This window comes from Marmota flaviventris, chromosome 19 (assembly GCF_047511675.1).
Source record: "Marmota flaviventris isolate mMarFla1 chromosome 19, mMarFla1.hap1, whole genome shotgun sequence".
Lineage (NCBI taxonomy): Eukaryota > Metazoa > Chordata > Mammalia > Rodentia > Sciuridae > Marmota > Marmota flaviventris.
Window position 1 is genome coordinate 6,182,273 of NC_092516.1, and position 15,585 is coordinate 6,197,857.

At 41.8% G+C, this 15,585-nt stretch overlaps 1 protein-coding gene across 8 annotated transcripts in view; it reads right to left on the bottom strand.

The window, feature by feature from the left end:
• The window catches only part of Cluap1 (clusterin associated protein 1), a 34,939-nt gene that overhangs the window by 10,691 nt on the left and 8,663 nt on the right, over positions 1 to 15,585 (bottom strand). For all 8 annotated transcript variants that reach the window (XM_071605536.1, XM_071605535.1, XM_027940754.2 and 5 more), the window contains exons 6-10: positions 13,805 to 13,888; positions 8,558 to 8,691; positions 5,721 to 5,862; positions 3,432 to 3,504; positions 1,133 to 1,240 (exon numbers count right to left, since the gene is read on the bottom strand). In XM_071605536.1, coding sequence (XP_071461637.1) covers positions 1,133 to 1,240; positions 3,432 to 3,504; positions 5,721 to 5,862; positions 8,558 to 8,691; positions 13,805 to 13,888 — 541 coding nt within the window. The remainder of the gene's footprint in view (positions 1 to 1,132; positions 1,241 to 3,431; positions 3,505 to 5,720; positions 5,863 to 8,557; positions 8,692 to 13,804; positions 13,889 to 15,585) is intronic.

The following is a 15,585-nucleotide window of genomic DNA, read 5'->3' on the forward strand; positions in this document are numbered from 1 at the left end:
ATAAGACATGTATTTAAAGGTAAATACAGGTCAATTTAGTAACATCTATCAAAATTAGTTTATAGATGGGGCTGTGGTTGTGGCTTAGTGGTAGAGCACTTGCCTAGCATGAGTGAGGCACTGGGTTCCATCCTCAGCACTACATAAAAACAGATAAAGGTTTGTGACCACCTAAAATTAATTAAATATATATATATATATATATATAGTTTATAGAACCTTTGGCCTAAGAATTCCATTTTTTCATGATGCAGCCTGAAGAAATACTTGCAGAAAAAAGTATACATAAGAAAGAGTAGAAATAAGTGTCAAGTAAGTGACAGGGTATGCCCAAATTAATTAGGAGTGTAGTCATACTACAGAATATGATGCACTCATTAAAAAAAATGAAGACATGGGGAGAGTCACAATGTATTTAATCTTAAAAACAAAGGCAACTTGCAGAATCATACATAAGGTCTGGTCCCATTTAGGACAAAGAATTTTTGAGGTGATCTCTGCACCCACATTTGATTCTATGTGTGTATATGTACGTACAAGCTTGTATGTGTATGTGTAGGCACAGAAAGGCAATTTGTAAAGACACGAACCCCAGCCACTAGCTGTGACCCCTCTATGGTGGGAATGGGACATGAGGAAGACCCCAGGGGAGCATCCCATCTGCATCAAAAATCCTGTTGCTTGGATCTTTGCAATTAGAAGGCAGAAAACAGAAGAACATTTTTAAAGGCTGAGGTGGTCATGTGATCCCTTCTCATTGCATTAACTTACTAACTATAATGGGTGCAATTGCACTAAGAGCAATTTAGGACTGAACATGGGAAGAATTGAGCTCAATGGCAGAGGCAGTGTGTTTCCCATGGCCTCTGTGAGAAATGCCAGGCTATAAATAGGAATCATCTGCTCTCAGGACTGCAGGTAAAAGTGTTAGAAGCAACCATGACCACTGAGCAGTTTAAGAGCCAGATTCTGACAGACAACAGAGAAGAACAAATCTGGGGCAGAAACTGCTTCCAGGGACCATTCATGGTCCACTGTGTACCTTAATATTAAGCAGCCCTGATCCAATCCTGGCCATTGTGTTCTGTGAAACAGACCCAGGAAGTGGCACACGTGAAAGAAGCCATGCTACCTTGCATGAGCACCTCCATGGCCGTCCGTGGCTTGGACAGCCGCCGTTCCTCCAACTCACTGTCGGATTCATCATCCTCCTGGATGTCTATGTCTGAGTCATCATTACCTGGTGGGACACAAGCAGGCAGAATAAAAGAGCAACTCCATCATTACAACTGAACAGCTTTTGTCTAGTAAGGGTCATGCACAAAAATTTTCTGCCCTTCCTATCCTTTCTCTGGATGCATTAGATTTTATGAGACTCCCTGGATCCACTTGTGTAAACTTAGTGCAGAGTTAATGCAGACAATAATGTGCCGCATTTGTTTTAAGCAATTTCCATGGCAAGAAAAAAGTGGGTCACATGTATTAGTTAGAAACACTAACAGTCTGAAATTTTAAAAAATGAGTAGCCACCTAACAAGGAAGGTGAAATTCTTGGTTCACTGAGAGGAAAAAACGCTCTCTGTTCAGTGTTAGGCCATTACCCCAACTCCAGCTCCCTGATCATACGAAGATGAGGAGAAGTAAGAAGAGGAGCCCACTGAAAAGACAGCTAAACAAGACCAGAGGAAGGAGGAGTCAGGCCAGGAGTGGCAGAGTGGGCTGTCTTGAGAAAGCTGGTGACGTGATGACTGGCAATGTGAGCTGGTGTGCATGATGCTGTTATGGGCCAGGCTATATGGGCAATGACCAAACAGACTCCATTTTACACTGAGACTCCATGTCGTATAAAATACTTCTCCCATGGGAACACTCTGCCTCTGTACCTATCAATAGTTGCTTAGCACAGCATGTTTGATAACACAAAATGCCAATTCTTATACAATGTAAAACTGTTCTCTCTTTGACTCCCATTTTTCTTGGGAATGTACCCTGTCAAGAGATTGATTGTCTAGATGTTAGTAACCATTCTCTAACTTGTACTCAGCTAGGGTCATCTGAACCCACTTCTCTTCTGCTTGCTTGCTTCTATGCCAGCCTGAACATCTGTGGGAAATTCCAATGTACCCATTGCATTATTTCACTAACTGCTCAATTCAGCTTCTATACCCCTGCTTGCTTGTAGCTACATCAACCCGGATGTGGTTTTTGCAGTTTTTGCCTATAAAGACCCTGAAATGCTCAGGCTTGAGGCTGTTCCTTACAGAGACACTTATGGGTTTTGTGGGGAGTAGTCACGAGCTGGCTGGCTATTAAATAAAGACTCTCCAATTCAGACAAAATGGACTTGGTACGTTTTCTGAGAGGTCTGCCCCATAACAATGATCTTTTCTTCACTGAAGAAACTCCTTTATAAAAACACATCTTGGCTGGAGAGAGGAGCAGCTCAGGGGCAGTGCTTAGCAATCCCTGGGCCTGGGTTCCATTTCCAGTGACAAAAAAAAGATGTATTTTTAAAAGGTCATTTTCAGTGAAATAGCTCTTCATATTAATTCTTTTTTTTTTCCTTTTTTAGTTGTAAATGCACACAATATCTTTATTTATTTTTATGTGGTGCTGATGATCCAACCCAGTGCCTCACACGTGCAAGGCAGGTGCTCTACCTTTGAGTCAAGGCTGAAAATGCCCGTCTTTATATTAATTCTTAAATACTTCTCTGGATTCTCGCAGGCTAAACACTACCTAAATGGAAACTACAGAAGGAAAGTCTCCATGGTGGGAATAAAAAGCTCTCCCCCAGTACCTGACTTCTCTATATCTAGGGAATGATGTGGATTTTGATGGGGTTTGTAGTTGCCTTTCTTCTTTTTACCTTAGCAGTGCTAGGGATGAAACCTAGGGTGCTGCCTCCACTGACCTACATCCTCAACTCTTTATATTTTGGGACAGGGTCTAAGTTGTGTAGGTTGGCCTTGAATTTGCCATCTTCCTGCCTCAGCCTCCCAAATTGCTGAAAATATTTTTGTACCTACTATCAACAATGAGATTATATACATTAAAAAGTTTACAGCCTGGTGTGGTGGTACATGCTTGTAACCCCATATCATCTGAAGGCTGAGGCAGGAGAATCCCAAATACAAGGCCAAATTCAGCAACTTAGGCCCTAAGCAACTTAGATACTGTCTCATAATAAAAAAATAAAAAGGGCTGAGGATGTGGTTCAGTGGTTAAGCACCCTGGTACCCCTCCCCCCCCCCAAAAAAAAAGTTTACAGGGTAGATCTCATATTAATTGTTCTTACCATATTTTTTTTTAAAAAGTGCTAAAAGAAAATATTTACAAAATAAAACTAATGTTAGAGAAAGTAAATGCAAATGTGTCAAGGCTGAAAATGCTAGTGCAGAACAAGCAGCTCTGTCCCAGCTCGGCCTTACTTCCACTCTTGAGTAGCCGCTTTTCCTCCTCCTTTAGCTTGTTCTGCATCAGGCGGAGAGTATTTTCAGCTTCCTGAGGGAAAGGAAAAACCATACTTAGAAGCCATGACCCTCTGGTAGACAGTCCTCTTCTCCTTTACCATGGAGTGAGCTCTGCTAGGTCTGTGATAAAGAACTGGGAAAGATCTAAACTTTCCTGAGCAACCCTTATAGTCCCCAAATCAGGGGCCCTTCCTCTCTGTGATCACCCAGCAACCCTATGGAAAGGGCCTGAGAGGTGTAGTGGGCCCCACGCCCTCTCACTCCTCCTGCTATATAGAGCAATACAACTGCTGCCATCACAGGTGCCATGTGGGCTGGCAGCTAGGACTGACAGGCATACGCCTCTTGCTCACAAAAGGTGGCACCAACGTTATTGTCTTTCTGCCTTGTGCCACCTCCACCACTCGTTTTGAGAGATGCCAATGGACAGGTCAGGACCTGAAAAGACAGGAGGTAACAGCAATCTTAGTTCCTGGCCCTGATTAAGCCAGGCCTGGTGGCATACACCCATAATCCCAGCTCTTGGGAGGCTCAGGTGGAAGGCCAGCCTGGGTAACAAAGCAAGACCCCATCTCAAAAAAAAAAAAACCAAAAACTGTGGCCTTGATTTGGAAATTAGTTTTCAAATTATTGTTGTTGATGTTCTAAACATTAAAAATAAAGCACAGCAGTGGGGGCTGGGGTTGCAGCTCAACAGTAGAGCACTCACCTAGTACGTGTGAGGCCCTGGGTTCGATCCTCAGCACCACATAAAAATAGATAAATAAAAGTATTGTGTCCAACTACAATTGAAAAATAAGTATTTTAAAAAAATAAAGCACAGCATTCAGGTATGAGATATATTGAGGGAACAGGTGCCATAAGAACCCACAGCAGGAGTGAATGCAGAATGGGAGGAGAGGACTTGCTGGAAGAAGGGGTAAGGGCATCCTCAGAAGCAATGTGGGCCAGGGGCTCTCCTTCTGAGGCATATTCTTCAGTATCTTCTCTGAACCCAGATAAACAAAATGACCATTAAAATTTTTCAATTTAATTTTACTTTTTTGTGGTACTGAGTCAAAATTTATTTTCACAGGGTTTTTATTGTGGTTTCCCAGATAGCCAATGTTTATAACGTCCTGAACTCCAGAATGTACCCATTTTATGCTGTTCCTGAATGGCTGCCCCTCTGCCACATAGCAGTGGTGGCAATGAGTTAGCTGAATCTAAAAAAAATGTATTACACACTCCCAATCAGCAATCTCAGACAACAAAACTGCCTTACCTAACTGATGTGCACAGGCTTGTAAGATGGTCAGCATTCCCTTAGTACCAAAAGTCATCAGGGAGACTGTAGAAAGGGAGACTATAGACCAACTTCACCTTGAACATCAGTTCTAACTGACTATTCTCAGCTTAAACAGAATATTTCTAAGAGTGAAGTCCAATGAAAACATGACTGTAGCCTGGCACAGTGGCACACACCTGTGTTCCCAACTACTCGAGAGACTGAGGCAGGAGGATAGCAAATTCCAGCCTGGGCAACTTAGTGAGACCTCGTCTCAAGATAAATTTTAAAAAAGGGCTGGGGTGTGGTGATGTATGCCTGTAATCCCAGTGGCTTGGGAGGCTGAGACAGGAGGATCATGAGTTCAAAGTCAGCCTCAGCAATTTAGTGAGGCCCTAAGCAACTCAGCAAGACCCTGTCTCAAAATAAAATATATTAAAGAAAAAGAAAAAGTGATCATTGTGTACTCTATTTTCCTTTGCTTTGAAGCTCTGAATTTCACATTGATCAACTTGTGCTGATATCTAAAATACTCTTTCCTACATAAGACAGTTGTTCAGTTCTGGGTCACAATCAACCAATATAAAGCAGCACCCAATGAGCTAGTTTGGGTTGTTCAATTAATAAGGGCTTGAAAATCTTCAAGTGCACTGAGAATGTTTAGATCTAAAGACCACTTGCATAATTTGTGGGGATCAGTGCAAAATAAAATGCACTTGAAAATTATGATGTATTTCAAGATGGTGATAGCAGAGCAAGTGCAGGCCCTTTTTAAACACAGGGCTACATGACTGCACAGGTCCATGTTGCTCCAGTTTGTACTCCTGACCAAACACTGATAACACAACATCAAAAGAATCACATGAGCAACACTAAGATTAACACTTTTTTTCACAATGATATCTACAAACTGACATATCACCAAGCTCAAAACAACATGCCAGGAGGAGCAGTCTGCAGAGAACAGGCCAAAGACTCACTTCAAACCTCTCCTGCTCCATCCTGTGATGATCCTCAAGCTGCTGTTCCAGGTAAGCCAAATTTCGAAATTTTTCTAGGTAAACATCGTAGTGCTTTTGCAATTCTTCCTCAATCTTCTCATACTCATCCATAAAGGCTGGTCTAAAATGAGCACATGAAGTTAAAAATGAAAGGTTAATTAATATACAGTGACTTGAAATTTTTATTCATATCCAGACTCCACCATGGCTTTCTTTGGAAACCTTTAATTACAGAAGGTTCTTTACTCTTGATAAGTGCTCAAGACTCATGTCCTTTTTCTCCTCCCTACCCCCTTAATAAGCCTTCCTTTCCCTTCTTTTCTTTCTTCCCTGTTTTCTTTTCTGCGACTGAACTCAGAGACCACTGAGGTACATCCCAAGCCCTTTTTAATTTTATTTTGAGACAGGGCCTTGCTAAGTTGCTGAGGTAGCCTGGAGCTTGTAATTCTGCCTCAGCCTCCTGAGTAGCCAGGATTCGGGTATGTACTACAGGTGGAACATGCCTGCTACAAACTTCTTTTTAAATTACAAATAAGATGTTTATTAAAAAAAAAAATTTGAAATAATCCTGAGTGTACAAAGAACAAAGGAAAAATTATTCATAATCTCATCACCAAGTATGTGTGACAGACATTTATTTTTTAGTTGTAGTTGGACAAAATACCTGTATTTATTTATTTTTATGTGGTTCTGAGAATCAAACCCAGGGCAAGCACTCAACCACTGAGCCACAACTCCAGCCTGGAATGTATTTTTTTTAACAAAAATTAAATGTTGCCATAAATGAAGCTTTGTAGTTTATTTTAATATATTGCTGACTTCAATAAAGAGCTAAAAATAATTATATGCCTTATACAACTCTTAAAAATCATTAAGTTAAATATATTTTACAATTTTTTTTCCTGTGTGTGTGTGTGTGTGTGTGCGCGCGCGCGTGTGTGGTGATGGGGATTGAACAACCCAGGGCCTTGGGCATGTGAGGTAAGCACTCTACCAACTGAGCTATATTCCCAGCCCAATAAATTAAATAAATGCATTGTTATCTTGGCTAAATATAATGTTCCACTGTTGGGATGTACTAATGTTTAACGGGCTGCTGCAAATGAATGCAGTTTTTAAACAACATAAGACTTACAGATAAACCATTACATAAAAACTTGTTTCAACAGGGTGTAGTGGCACATGCCTACAACCCCAGTAGCTCCAGAGCTTAGGCAAGAGGCTCTCAAGTTCAAGATCAGCCTTAGTAACTTAGTAAGACTTTGAATTAAATAACAAGTAAAAAGAAGCCAGATGTAGTGACACATGCCTGTAATCCCAGCAGCTCAGGAGGCTGAGACAGGAGGATTGTAAGTTCAAAGCCAGCCACAGAAACATTGAGGTGCTGAGCAACTCAGTGAGACCTGTCTCTAAATAAAACACAAAACAGGGATGGGGGTTGAGTGCCCCTGAGTTCAATCTCCCTGCCCCTGCCAAAAAAAAAGTAAAAAGGACCGGGGGTGTACTCAGTGGTAAAGAACCTAAGTTCCATCACCAGTACTGGAAAAAACAAAAACAAAAAACAAATCTGTTCAGAACTAAGGCCCTAGGTTTGATTCCCCAATGCTGCAAACAAAAACAAACTAACTCTGTTTCAACTAGTTGGTTAAACTTTTTCTCTTATTCTTGATCTTAAGGGAAAATTTTGTTCTTTCAAAAATACAAACATAGAGCTGGGCATGATAGTGTGCACCTGTAGTCCCAGCTCCTCAGGAAGCTAAGGCAGGAGGATTGCTTGCAGCCAGGACCTCAAAGGCAGCTTGGGCAAAACAGCAAGACCCCATATCTTAAAAAATAATAAATAAGTAAATACATACACATCCACACACATCACTGGGAATAGATATAACTTAGTGTTAGAGTACTTGCCTAGGAAGCATGAGGCCCTGGATTTAATTCCTAGTACCAAAAATAATAGTAATACATACACACACACACACAAAATACATGATATATATACCCACAAACTAAAAGTAACTTATAATCTCTTAAAATAGAATAAATAAACTTGTCTACTAAAGGATATGGGCTTCAGCAGAATGACTTTATGCCTTAAGACAGAATTTGTTAATAAGACCAATTGAGGGCTGGGGCTATAGCTCAGTAGTAGAGTGCCTGCCTTGCACATGTGAGGCACTGGGTTCGATTCTCAGCGCCACATAAAAATGAATAAATAAAATATATATTAAAAAAAAAAAAAGACCAACGGAGCTGGTGGTGCTATTTCAGGAGTGGAAGGAGAGTTGCTCCCCATGCAGTGGAGAGCAATGGCAAGGAGTGAAGGTCGGAAACAAGTGAAAAAGGTGGGCAGCAGCTCCAAGAAAACAGAAGCGCACTGACACAGCAGCTGTCCTGTACTTTCCTACCCTGCTCCCCAGAATCGTACTCCAGTGAGATCCAATCAGAAGGAAGCTGAGTTGCTAAACGTGAGGAATCGTCCAAGTCTAAAAAGTCTACAATCTACTCAAACCAAGAGGTGGGAGTATGTTCTGTTTCTACCTAATTTAGGCAAGGTCTGAGGAGATGAAGCCTAGCGTAACTCCCACCATCTGGATTTACCTGCTCTACCTCACAATCCAAGCCATAAACAATTAAAAGGGTGGCTGAAGAACTCAGCTGTCTCCTAGACCCTGAGACTTGGGTGCAGCATGCCACCCCAAGCGCGACACCTCACAGGGGGTTCTGCTTGCTACTGGAAAAGTCAAAGCCAGTGAACTCTGAGCCTTTGTTATAGCTTTACAAGACACCCTTCTACTTACTCAAGTGTTCACACCTACCTGACGCTCTGTAGAGTCTGCAGTCGCTTCCGATTTCTTTCCAGTTCTAATTTTCTCTTTTCAATTTTGGCTTCTAAATTAGCTTCATCGGAGGCCACATTATTGAGCAGGTCTTTAGTCTTCTGAACCTGCGCCTACATTTAACAGGAAATAATGAGACCATGCGGACTCTTTGAAGATGGCAACTTCTCAGTTCTTCAGACCCAGCAAATCACACTGAACAAACAAAAGCACAGACAACCCAGGCACTCCCCCAAGCAATGATGCACCTCACCACCTAGTTCCAGGAAGAATCATGCACAGATCCAGAAAAAAAATTTTATTTCAGCAGTACTGGGGATTGAACTAGGGGTGCTCAACCACTGAGCTGCATCTCCAGTCCCCCTCCCCCATTTTTTAATTATTCATTTTGAGACAGGGTTCCCGCTTAAGCTGCTCAGGCTGACCTCAAACTTGTGATCCTCTTGCCCCAGGCTCCCAACAGCTGGGATTATAGGTGTGTGCCACTGTGCACGGTAAAAAATATTATTTTCATGAAAAGCAGGCATTTCTGCCCAGGGAAATAAATGAAGATGACGAGAAATGTCTTAATGGTGTACCTGTCCAGCTTGCCTGGCTAGAACTGAGTGCCTATGCTTGCACTGTGGTCTTGCCTTCCAACACTAGGCTGCTCCCCTGGTGACAAGTATCTACTTATAGAACACGCACACAAAAGTATGGCTCTACTCTGGAGGGACAAAAAGAAATATGAGCTGGCCCAAATCCTAACCAACTGCCTGCTGGGATAGAAAAAAGGTCTCTTTTCCTCTTGATGTAACAGAAGCTTGACGATAGACTAAAAATAAGAGAAAAACCACTGTGTTGGTGAAGTCAGCATCAAAGCAGCGTGACCTCATGGAAGGTCAAGTGGTGTGCTGGTGTGCTCCACCCTTTGGAAGGGACCTGTGTAGAATGGGACAGAGGCCCTGGGCAATGGGCCTAAGGAGAGGAGGGAAGGGGCAGAGACCGCTGTTGACAGCCAAAGACCTTCTTATGCTCTGGCTTGAAGCAAGTTCTGTGGGAGCAACTGCCCAGTGATGTCTGTGTCACCTGGGAAGCTGGGCAGCAAGTGCCCCATGGCTCAGAGTGCCAGTGAGCCACACCAGGAATCTAGACGCAACTGGACTGTGTGTGGACGCCCTCCTTACTGCTGTGACTGTACAACCCTACATCAGGTTTCTGAAGGTGAGGTAGGTTTCCCTTCAGTAAGTCTCCATGTGACAGTGTCTCACAAAGGTTTCCTGACAGTTTACCTACAGGCCTCTGAAAAGCTATGGAGTTCACCTGAGAAGCCCAGATATTCTTCATGATTCTCAGAGATTTAAGTGCGTTTTTGGAAGCAACCACAGTTACTGTCAATGAATTTATGGTTTAACTTTCATTAACCACTTGGTCTAACTTCATTAACCACTTCTAAGATGCTTTCTTTTTTTTTTTTTGTATTTATTTTTTAGCATTTGGCAGACACAACATCTTTGTTTGTATGTGGTGCTGAGAATCGAACCCGGGCCCCACGCATGCCAGGCGAGCGCGCTACCACTTGAGCCATATCCCCAGCCCCCTAAGATGCTTTCTTTAAAAAAAAAAAAAAATCACTAATGATTCATGAACTGCAAATACTTTAAAAACCCAAGTAGAAATGTGAGTCTGCTCCAGTCAGAGGAAAGGTAGGTCCCTCCTGAACAACTCAGCCAGTATCACCTGCTCTCTAAATCAGTTAGACTAAAGCCTAGTGAATTTATCTGACCTCAGAACTGAAAATTATTAAAGGTATCTGGTTCCTCAAATATGAAAGACAGACATCTGTAAACACAAACAATTTTTCTGTTTTCTGAAATAACTGGTCTTTACTTCATATCCCCTTTTAAGTATCCACATTGTTGTTTTGGTTTTATTTTTAGAATTATAAAACATAACAGGTATTTTCCAACAATGAAAGGAGATCATAAGACATGATCCAGGGGCTGGGGCTGTGGCTCAGTGGTAGATTGCTCGCCTAGCGTGCATGAGGCACTGGGTTCGATCCTCAGCACCACATAAAAATAAAAAAATAAAGATACTGTGTCCACCTAAAATAAATAAATAAATAAATATTTTTTTTTAAAAAGACACGATCCGGGTTGGGGTTGTGGCTCAAGCGGTAGCGCGCTCGCCTGGCATGCGTGTGGCCCGGATTCGATCCTCAGCACCACATACAAAGATGTTGTGTCCACCGAGAACTAAAAAAAATAAATATTAAAAATTCTCTCTCTCTTAAAAAAAAAAAAAAAGACATGATCCAGCTAATTTTTTAACATATGAGAACTAAAGGCACATTCATGCCATATTCACTTGATTCAGTCAGAGTGTTGCCAAGCATGAGGATGAATTAGTATTTTTTTAAATTTAGAAAGTCACAAACTCACAGAAAAGCTGGAGTATAATAATAGTAGCATTTTTTTCTACCCAGGGGAGAGTGGTGCTGCCCTGAAGTCCCAGTACTTCTATAGACAGGGACTTCCTCCTCTACAAGCATAATGCTATCAGCACATCATATGTAAGCAAAGGCCCATTTAGTCTCCCCTCTCATCCAGAGGATCCCCCCCACCCATCCCCTGCAGGCAGCAGCCCCATGGCACACAGGTGTCACTTCTCTGGGGCCTCCTCAATCTGGAGGGTTCCTCAGCTCTGTCTTTGATTGCCTCATTTTTGAGGAGGACAGGCCAGCTCATTTATTAAATGCCCCCCGGTCTATCTGATCAGATTTTGATCATGCATCCTGAGCAGGGATACTGCAGAAAGGGCTGCCTGCTGTCAGGCCCCACAGTTTTGATTTGTTTCACTGCGGTGATGTTTGCTTTGGTCATTTGATTGAGGGGTGATGCCAGGCTTCTAAGAAGGTACTCTTCTAATTAGTAAGTATTTTGTTAGGAGATACTTTGAACATTTATTTCTTAAATATAAGAACCCATGGTTTTCTATTTCATTCAATTGCACTGTAAAATCAATTACTATAATATATTTACTTAGATGCTTACACTAACTCTGGTTTGGCCAGCAAAAAGCCAATCAAGCTGGCCCTGTGGCCCTTTAACAGATCCCTGTACTTCTTCGAACACTTCCTTACTTTGACACAACAAGCTTGTACTTCTCTGGACCCAGCTCTGGAATTAATCACTTTCCCAGAGAGCCCTGTCTCCCTTCAGTGGATAATGGCACAAAGAAGCCAAGATGCAGATGCTGGTTATACTCAGAGCTCAGAAATGTGTGAGTGTGGGTGTGCTCATGTGCATAATGACATATCTACATATATGCATACATTCCCCTACATGTATATCAACTTATTCCTATATTTATTAATACATATACCAAATATCATGCCTTTAAACAATACTTCCAATTTCGGGGTTCATTCTAAATTTCTCTTCCCACATTTATAACTCTCTTCTCCAATGGTGAGGAATTCTGCTCTGTTATTCTTTTTTTTTTTTTTTAAGTATTTTTTTAGTTGTCAATGGACTATTTTATTTATTGATATGTGGTGATGAGAATTGAACCTAGTGTCTCGCTTGCATGCTAGGCAAGCACTTTGCTAATGAGCCACAATCCAAGCCCTGCTCTGTTATTCTTAATATATTGACTGATCTGGTTGATCTGGTTGAAAACCAACCTCCCAACCCTACTGCCACACCTTCTCACTCAAGAAGGCTTAGACTCCCTTCTCTGGGCTGCACAGGGTGATTACTGTTTAATGATAAGAGTTATTAAAAAGAAAACCTGACTTTTAGAATTTTGTACAACTTACAACCAAGTCTGATTTTATGCCTATTCCTAATTTAAATATGGCTCCTTGCCTGTGTTTATTGAATAAAAGGAATCATTAACGATGGCTGAATACCTATTGTGCACCAAAGACGAAGCTTAATGTGTACTGCTGTAATTTATGCTCCATATAGTTGGTACAGTTGTGTTCCACATTCTACACATGAAAAAATTGTGGACATAAAAGTTAATTCACAGTTGGATGCAAACCCAAGCACTCTGAGCCCAGAGTTCCCCTGATCATGTGTCTTCCAACTGGATGCTCTAGATGATAGGAGCAAATAATAGTTGATGGTGGGTGAGCAGTAAAAGACAGTGATCATTCTATTTACTACAGTGCTGTTTAGTATTAAGAGAACCTGGAAAAGGGCTGAGGTGTAGCTCAATGGTAGAGTGGTAGCATGTGCATGGCCTTGGGTCCCATCCCAGTTCAATAAGAGAAGGGGAGGGCAGGAGAGGGAAAAACTGGGAAATTATTTAAATGCCCAGTGGTAAGAAATTGATTAAATAAAATAAAGCCTTATTTACCAAAACTACTGAAGAATTTAAAATTGCTAAATTATTAAAATGAATGAATTTTTTATTGTTTTAAATATTTTTTTAGTTGTTAATGGACCTTTGTTTTATTTAAATTTATATGATGCTGAGGATAAAACCCAGTGCCTCATACCTGTTGGGCAAGTGCTCCACCACTGAGGTGGAGTGCCCTTGTAAGAGAGACCTGGAATGCTCCCTCATCCTTGGCCAGATGAGGACATAGCAAGGAAATACCATCTGAGGAACCACTGAGGAACCACCCAGCCCCCATAAAACTGATGAATTTATTTTTGGGGGGTGGGGGTATCAGGGATTGAACTCAGGGGCATTCGACCACTGAGCCACATCCCTAGCCCATTTTGTATTTTATTAGAGACAGGGTATCACTGAGTTGCTTAGCGACTTGCTTTTACTGAGGCTGGCTTTGAACTCATGATCCTCCTGCCTCAGCCTCCCGAGCAGCTAGGATTACAGGTGTGTGCCACTATGCCTGGCCAAAATTGATGAATTTTAAAACATGTTTTTCAGTTGCAGATGGACATAATACCTTTATTTATCTATCTATCTATCTATTTATTTTTATGTGGGGCTGAGGATCCAACCCAGTGCTTCACATGTGCCAGGCAGTGCTCTCTCACTGAGCTACAACACCAGCCTAAACTGATGAATTTTTATTAAGAGAAGAAATTATTCTTATGCATATGAGGAGAAAAACAATAGCAGTCAGTAACCTAAGGCTCCTAGAATACCCTCTAAATCCCTTTGAAATACCCATCACTAGGTGTAGTTTGTTCTATCTTATGCAGGTATAAAATACATATTTTTGAGTCCCAGGCATAAAAAACTTATATAAAACCAAACTAATCTTACCAAAATCTCTTTTATTGCAATTCTCATTACTTTTTCAGTTTCATTTATTTCCAGGGGTCTGGCAATGGCTTCTGTTCTCAGTTCCTAAGAGAAACAATAAACTCATTTACATAGATTTTCAAAAAAGGAGTATTCAAAACCAGTGTTCCTAGATCCACATCTGGCTTATGGACTAATTCTCAAAAGTTTCATTACAGGACTGGGGACACAGCTTGATGATGGAGCACGTGGTTAGCGCATATAAGGCTCTGGGTACAATCCCCAGCACCAAAAGAAAAAAAGTCTCATTATAATGTGGATCTCTGATGTAAAAAGACCTCTGCCCATGACCTATAAATGTCCTCTGATGCCAACTTTGTCTCTCCCCAGATCTCAAGATTCTCCTTTTCAGTTCAAGGCCCAACATGCCCTTAGCTCTGTGTGCAAACCTGAACTTAGCATCTGTTACCTTTTCTCCCAAATTTACTTCATGACTTACATTCTGTTCAAACTAAGCACAACATAACTTGCTGTCTGAATCCCTGCTATAAACTTTTTTATGATTAAGTCTTTCTAAGTTGCCTATTACTGACAAATGCAGATGAGAATGGTCACCTTGACCCTGCCGCTAGTCAAGGGGGCCTTGTGGCTATCATATCAGTACTGGGAACTTTGGAACCATGGGATTTTAATGTGGATGTAGTTATTAACCAGATTAGAGACTGAATGTTTGTCTCATTCCTGAGGATCCTGTTGAAACTCTAACCCAAAGGGTAATGGTATAAGGAAGTGAGATCTTTAGTATGAGTTAGATCATGAGGGTGATACCCTCATGAAGGAATTAGTGCCCTTGTAAGAGAGACCTGGAATGCTCCCTCATCCTTGGCCAGATGAGGACATAGCAAGGAAATACCATCTATAAGGAAGGGGCCCTTACCAGACACCAAATATACCAGCACTTAGACCTAGGACCTCCTAGTCTCCAGAACTGTGAGAAATAAATTTCTATTGTTTTCAAACCACTGAGTCCATCATATTTTGTTGTAGTAGCCCAAATGGATTAAGATGCAGCTCCTAGAGCTCCTGTCACACTCTACCTTGCACTTCTGTTACTCTTGTACATCTCATCTCCCCCACTGGTGGGAAGCAGTGAGGGAGGGCAGGTATCATGGCTATGGCTTCCTTAAGAAGGCAGAGCTTGATGCTGTGCCTGTGGCTGGCACTGGCTCTCAATGTAAGTTTACTGAGTGTGTATATACATTGTGGGGTGGTGGCAATTGGGAATTGACCACTGAGCTACCTCCCCATCCCTTTTTACTTTTTGAGACATGGTCTCAGTAAGTTGCCCAGGCTGGCCTCGAACTTGTGATCTTTCTGCCTCAGCCTCCCAAATAACTGCGCTTACAGGCGTGCACCATTGTGCTGGCTTATATACTACATTAGAGAAGTACTATATTCAGAGCTCATGGTTTCCTTGGGAACAGTTCAGTCACTGATTATTTATTATTCCCTAAAGATCAGTGCTGAAAGAGTGTCCGGTGGATGCTGGTGAAGTCTTACAATGATGCCATAGTTCCCCTGGTGCTCAGCAGGTCACCAGCTCTGTCTCTGGGTCTCAGGAAGGTGTATAGACACACAGGCACTATTGGGCTATACACAGAAAACCTGGGATTGACTCCCCAGTTACCAGAAATGGCTGTCAGATGTTAGTGGCAGTTTTGTTATGCCTACCACTTCACCTGGTAGCAACACTAGGTTGGCACATGAAGAGCCAGGATGGTAATGTGACATCCAAGTCCTCA